General features: G+C 43.9%; 1 protein-coding gene across 1 annotated transcript; it reads right to left on the bottom strand.

Moving 5' to 3' along the window:
• Window positions 1-1,819: 1,819 nt before the first annotated feature.
• Window positions 1,820-5,758, bottom strand: LOC116392210 (uncharacterized). The gene is made up of 5 exons (XM_031863425.1): window positions 5,716-5,758; window positions 3,570-3,828; window positions 3,264-3,297; window positions 2,894-3,080; window positions 1,820-2,175 (listed from the first exon to the last, which is right to left on the bottom strand). Exons 1-5 carry the CDS (start codon window positions 5,756-5,758, stop codon window positions 1,820-1,822), a joined length of 879 nt encoding a protein of 292 aa, XP_031719285.1.
• Window positions 5,759-6,148: the final 390 nt, after the last annotated feature.

Consider the following 6,148-nt stretch of genomic DNA (forward strand, 5'->3'; position numbering starts at 1 on the left):
ATAGCCAGACTGACAGATTCCCTGAGCGAGGGGACGTCCAGTTGGGTCATTTCTCTAGTTTTATATAAAATAAGATTAGCACTGGTTTACTCGACAAAATGCCGATGGGATTTTTACCTTTGGATTATTGCAGAAAATAAGCTTTGTGGCGAACAAAAGTTCATCATACTTACAAGCTATTTCAGCAAAATAATCCTGACGAACTCCACTTTCAGAAGTAAAAAGCTAATGTTATAAGGCTATGAAGGAACTACAGCACAGTCGCATGACTTCACGTCGCCACCGCTAAACTAAAGGCGGACTTGTGTTCTAATGATGATGTTTTGTCGTCTCATTGAGACACTTCTTGGAAGTTTTAAAATTCACGGTTAAGTGCAAAAATGCTGACTCATTTCCAGTTTTGGGACTCGTGCCTGCAGCGTTGTACTTTTTTTGTACAGCGGGTGTGAGGATTTATTTCCCTAAATCCTTCTGCACAAGTGTTTCTAATGTAGAAAATTGGATTTATTAAACAGTGTTGTGGTTCCAAGCTCATTATAGCTGATTCATATCGAAGCAAACAACCAACCAGAGATTCCAGTATTCTGTGATGTTAGAACCGCAAGAAGAAGTTAATATCATTAGATGTCTTGAATAGTAGGAACAAATGTGTATGTTTAGGCCTATCTCGTGATTAATTCATAAGTCAATAACGCACAGCTAAATACATTTAACAGGAAGTGGGTAGGAGCACGACATTTTGTGAGAGGTGTACTGAGATGTAGCATAGGTTTTGGTTAATTATTTGAAGTGAGAATATATAAGAATCTGAGCACAATATCAACTAGATTTGAATTCATTTTAAAGCTTTAAAGACAGAGGAGCAACACCCACCCGTGCTTTAGTTGTGCATATTCTCAAACATGAATTTACAAACCCACACAACGTGTTCCTTTCAGGGGCGGGGCAAGCAGGGTAGTTGGCTGTTTGGCCTTGTTGGCAATCATGCAAGTATTGAGCAACAAGGCTTTGCATAACAGGAATCATATGACATATAGTGATGTACATGGTGATCAAAAATGACTTCTAAGCAGAAATATTCATTGTAGGAGGGGAAATATTCTCTTGTATCTGACAAAGGAAGACAACAAGAAGGCTTGCTCCATCTTTCACTCAGTGGTTTGTGAGCAGAATGTTGATCTCAGCACATATCGCCCATCCCGGTGTAAAAACAACACATATACACAAGAAAAAAAAAATGCACGGTCATGGTGACAGCAGGATTTATTTAGAGCTCACCTTTGGAATGCATTTCAGGTTATGTGCAGACGGTGGGTAATGGGGGTCATTTCTGAAAGCGGGGCAAAAACAAAGTGCCAATGAAATGGAGAGAATGATGAGGAGAGAATATTCACAGAGGTCAAATTTTAAAAAACAAAACAAAATATACAGTAGAAAATGAACACAGTGATGAGAGACAATGAGCGGAGAAACACAGCCTCACTAACATCTGTCACTAACATCTGTGTGGTGTCTGGAATCATTACTCTGCTCCCTCAGCCGTCCTGTGGCATGGAAAGACTGATACAACACAGACAGTGCTCAAGAGTCAAGGTCATGAATGATTACCTGAGGAGCATGGGCATAAGGCCAGGAAGAACACCTTCATTCATTTATTAGAGGCGTCGATAACAAACGAGTGATTACTTGATGCCCTTGTGTTATAAAAGGTAATACCACAAAAGGATGAGAAGAAAGGGTTTCTCAAACAGTCTCAGTCTCTCTCTCTCTCTCTCTCTCTCTCTCTCTCTCTCTCTCTCTCTCTCTTTCGTGTCTAAAACTAAAAAGCAAATCCTCCACAGTCAAATGCATCAAAGTCGGAGTCCCCCTCGAAGTCGAAGCTGTTGAAGTGGGGGGAGTCGACGTCCTGGCTGCAGGCGTGGAAGGAGCCTCCCGCGGGGAGCTCGGAGAAGCCCCCCGCGCCGTGGGCGATCTCCGGGGCTCTGCTGGCGAAGGGGGAGGACGGGGAGCAGGAGTTGAGGTAGCCCAGGGCGGAGGAGGCCGCCGCCCCTCCCATCAGCAGGCACACCGCCCTCACCGCCCGGGCGTCGCTGCTGTTGCCGTGGCGAAGGCAATCCGACGCGCGGTGAGGGGGGGCCCCGGAGACGCTGCGCAGGGGCCGCCGGGGTCCACCCACTGTAGAAGTAATTTGAAACAATTATGAGCAATATATATTACCGGATATACCGGATACATTTTTTTTAAAATTATTATTAAAAAACACCAAATTAGTGATTTATCCAGACTTTGTGAGTCATTCCCCTTTAACCTGAGACACTTGTGCGTGTGGGATCAAGTAGCAGCAAGCTACCTCTTTGGACTCAACATAAACACTAATATCAGCCATTATATATTAGTTCATCAGAAAATGATGAGCCACTTTCCAATAGTGTCTGTATTCATCATATCACATCATTCATCAAAATGATTTCAACCCCCACTCTGCAGTTCTTTGTCAGACAGAGACAGAGAGCTAAGAGCGGCAGGTGAAGAGTGAAAAGCCTTTTAAATAAAGAAGTAAAAAAGTAAATAAATAAAAAGATAATAGTATAATGGTGATAATAATAATAATAATAGTCTTTTACTAGTCCTTGTACACTTCTGTGTTTTTCTTTATGCCGTGAATGTCGCCAAATCGTTGAATGTGTTTCTTAATTTGCTCATGTTTTATTTACATGTAGCACTTTCCCCCCCTAAATGCAACCTTTGAGTTGTTTCAGTTGTTCTCTTCGTTTGCTTTTTTTTCTCCCTCTAAAATGATGCATGTGCATTGAGCTCTCTCAGCCACCGTACTACACCCCCTCATGCAGCTCTATGTTGGGAGTCATTACATCTGGATGACCTGATGGCGGACCTTGACTTTGGCCTCCGTCTTTGAAGGAGCCTCCCCGCTCCGTGACTCGAGACAGAGGAGGGGTGCCCTCGCTGACCTTGGGCGACCCAGGGTCTTTGTCGCTGGAGGAGTCGGGCAGCGGGTCTCTGTCGGTGATGCAGGGGGTGATGCTGCGCTGTCTCTGCAGGGTCAGGGGTGACATGACGCCCTAGATAATATGAATAAGAACAGTAGATATTGCATGTGTTGTTAACATTGTTTTTCAGATATTCTTAGAAACGTATGTAGAAACACTGCTAGAAATGAGAGGTGAGGTGTTGGGACAATGACGAGGCTGAATGAGGCGACAGCACGCAGGAGGACAAGAGTCGAGTCGAAACTGCCGACTCACCTCTCTCACTTTCCTGATCAAATTCAGCCACAGACTGTGAAAGGTAAAAAAAGTGGGAGTCATTATGTTTGAACCAGATCCAGACCTGCAGAGTCTTTATGGGGACACAAGAGAAGATGCAGTATTGTCCCCAATCTGATAGCCCTGTGAAGTAAACATGTCTGATAGTGAGGGGGACAAAGGAGACCTTCCAGCTTGACACCCTGTGTTGTTAACGTCTGATGACGAACGGGGCAAAGGACATGAATCCTGTGTGTGTGTGTGTGTGTGTGTGTGTGTGTTCGTATGACAGAGAGAGAGACTCACTTGCAGACCTCTGGGTTTTCAGTGAGAAGCAGCAGGAACTTGTTCTGCGGCAGGATGAGGGCGAAGCAGCAGTCCCTCCTGCCCCCTGGAGGCAACCTGGGCAGGTCGAGGATTTCCCGGCCCTCTGCGATGGACTCGCAGTTGGTCTGCAGTGCGACCACCTGGTCCGGGGGGGACTCTGCGTCGCGGCACACCAGCAGGCTCCCCTCCAGGGTCAGCACGAGGTACTTCTCCTTCCACTGCTTAAACATGAAGCCCCCTGCGGACACACAAGAGAAACAGAGGCCGTTTTATTGTTCGGTTTTTTTGCTTGTGTTGTCTTGGGTGATTTATGGTAAGAGCGACAGAAGATAAGCTGTGGATGAAAGGTGATGTGAACATTTTGACAGAGGCTTCCACAGTTGTGCTTTGAGCTAGATGCTAATGCTGGCATGTAGTGTGTTTGGTATCATTTTGACCATGTTCACTACACCGAGACACCGAGTGACACAGCAACATTTCCATCCAAGAAAATGATCAGTCATCTTTGAAATGACTGCCCATTTTACAGAAGCCTGCCCTATGTCAGCATAGTGGAGACTTTGTGATTGTTTACCATTTTTTGTCATTTGTATTTTTTCGGCATCAAAAACACGTGGAATTTTGAAAGGTTCACTTAATGCTAAGACCTCCTTTAGTTTTTTGTGAGTTGATAACATGTTTGGAAGCTGCTTGACTGCACTCTATAATGATAAAACATCATTATGAATACACATTGTGTCCAATACAGTGCAAATTAATACAAAAACACAACAGCACAAACCACAGCCTCAAAAACATGACCTCAGAACTGAATGATCCCATCTCTGTCAACAACTGAACTTAGCATTTATAAAATAGCAGTTGTTTAACACTGGACAAGAGGTGCTTCTTTAGCAGGAAATAATCTGTAGCAAACATAGTGTTGCTTGAACGTAAACTTGAATATGAAAATGACAAATAGGAATAGGAAAAAGCAACAACACAGCCTGAAATCCAAAATAAGTGCAGAAATGTAAACCATATAGAGCACAGAGCATTATGTCAATAATCATAATGTAAATCTCCTTGTTTCCAGACCATTTAGGGCAACATTAACTCGTAGCAATAAAATGAAAAGCCTCTGTTTTTAAAACATACTGAGAGTTCTCAGGACAGGACACACACACTGCCGTTAGACTGTAAGTGTCCCAGACAGCCGTCCATGGTGTGATAACGGTAATAGATGGGCAGCGCACGTTGATGATCGGGGGAGATCTGCTTTATTCCTCCACACAGAGGATTAGAGATGAACAGGTGAGTTTAGTATTTCACTATTAGAAGTCCACAGTTAAGAGAGAACGATTTTTGTTTTTTCAATCTGAACTGCTGACATTGCTAGAAAGCTGTATCTTCTGCCTCTGTCCCCTGAGCCCCCATGACGCCACTATCAAATGAAACCGATGGAGATATGAAACATGAGACGTTGGCTGAGTCCTGCAGTCTGACTTGGCTTTGTAAGCGAACATCTTGTCATTCTGTTAAAAAGAAAAATACACATCTGGGAGCGATGATATCACACAAAGTGACTCTCAGATCGATATCACTCCTCTTCCAGTTGGAGTGTTGATCTGAGGCAGTATTCCTCTTCACTCATTGTTTGTTCTTCGAGGAATAAATACCAAATATGTATTAGTCCACGGGGGGGAAATATAACAAGCACAAGTCTAAAAGTGTCATTTTGTCAACTGAAGATGACGTCCTTCAAAAAGTGTCATAATTTGTTTTCATTTTGGCTGTCGATGTTGGAAGAGAAGTTGTTGTTTTTTCTTTATGTCCATTTCTGATCAAAATTCTCGACCAAATAACGGCAACTGATCTTTAGCTGCCTGCTTGTGTTGCACAGTATAAAAACACACAAGCGTACACTGCAAACACAGCTGAACCAGATGTCTAATAGAAACAAAACATAGGCGGATAGGGAGAGTATTAAAAAACAACAACACTGTGCATTTCAGTAACCTACATTTAATGGTACAACAAAACAAAATGAATGTTATGGAATGAGCACAAACATGAAGCAAACAACAATGGCCTGTTGTTGAAGGCCGAGAACTGCACACCGATGAGGGAGTCAAAGCAGGCTTACCGTATTTCCTGAGGAAGCCCCGATGGATGCCTGCCGCGCTCATGCTTGTGTTCATCGCAGCAACAGGAAGTAAATGACAGGCAGAGCATTTGATGCTGAAAATAGGGTGAGAAAGAAAGAGGGGTAGGGGGGGGAGGGGGAGAGAGAGAGAGAGAGAGAGAGAGAGAGAGAGAGAGGGATAATAATCCCCACTATTCAGGCCTTCCTTCCTTAAACCCATGCTGTTGTGACTGGAATTGGAACCGTCCCCGCTTATGCACACATGAACATCATACGAGCGTAAAAGCCAAACTAATCATAACAGCGATGGATAAATCCCACCGCAGAGATCACTATGACTTTCACGGCGGCCATCGCCAGATGTCACGCTAGACTCTTCCCCCGATTCGGCTCCTCTCTTAGGAAAAGCACGCACAGATCTTTAAGCCTCTGT

This window comes from Anarrhichthys ocellatus, unplaced genomic scaffold (genome assembly GCF_004355925.1).
Source record: "Anarrhichthys ocellatus isolate YVR2014 unplaced genomic scaffold, GSC_Weel_1.0 scaffold29, whole genome shotgun sequence".
NCBI classification, from domain to species: Eukaryota; Metazoa; Chordata; class Actinopteri; order Perciformes; family Anarhichadidae; genus Anarrhichthys; species Anarrhichthys ocellatus.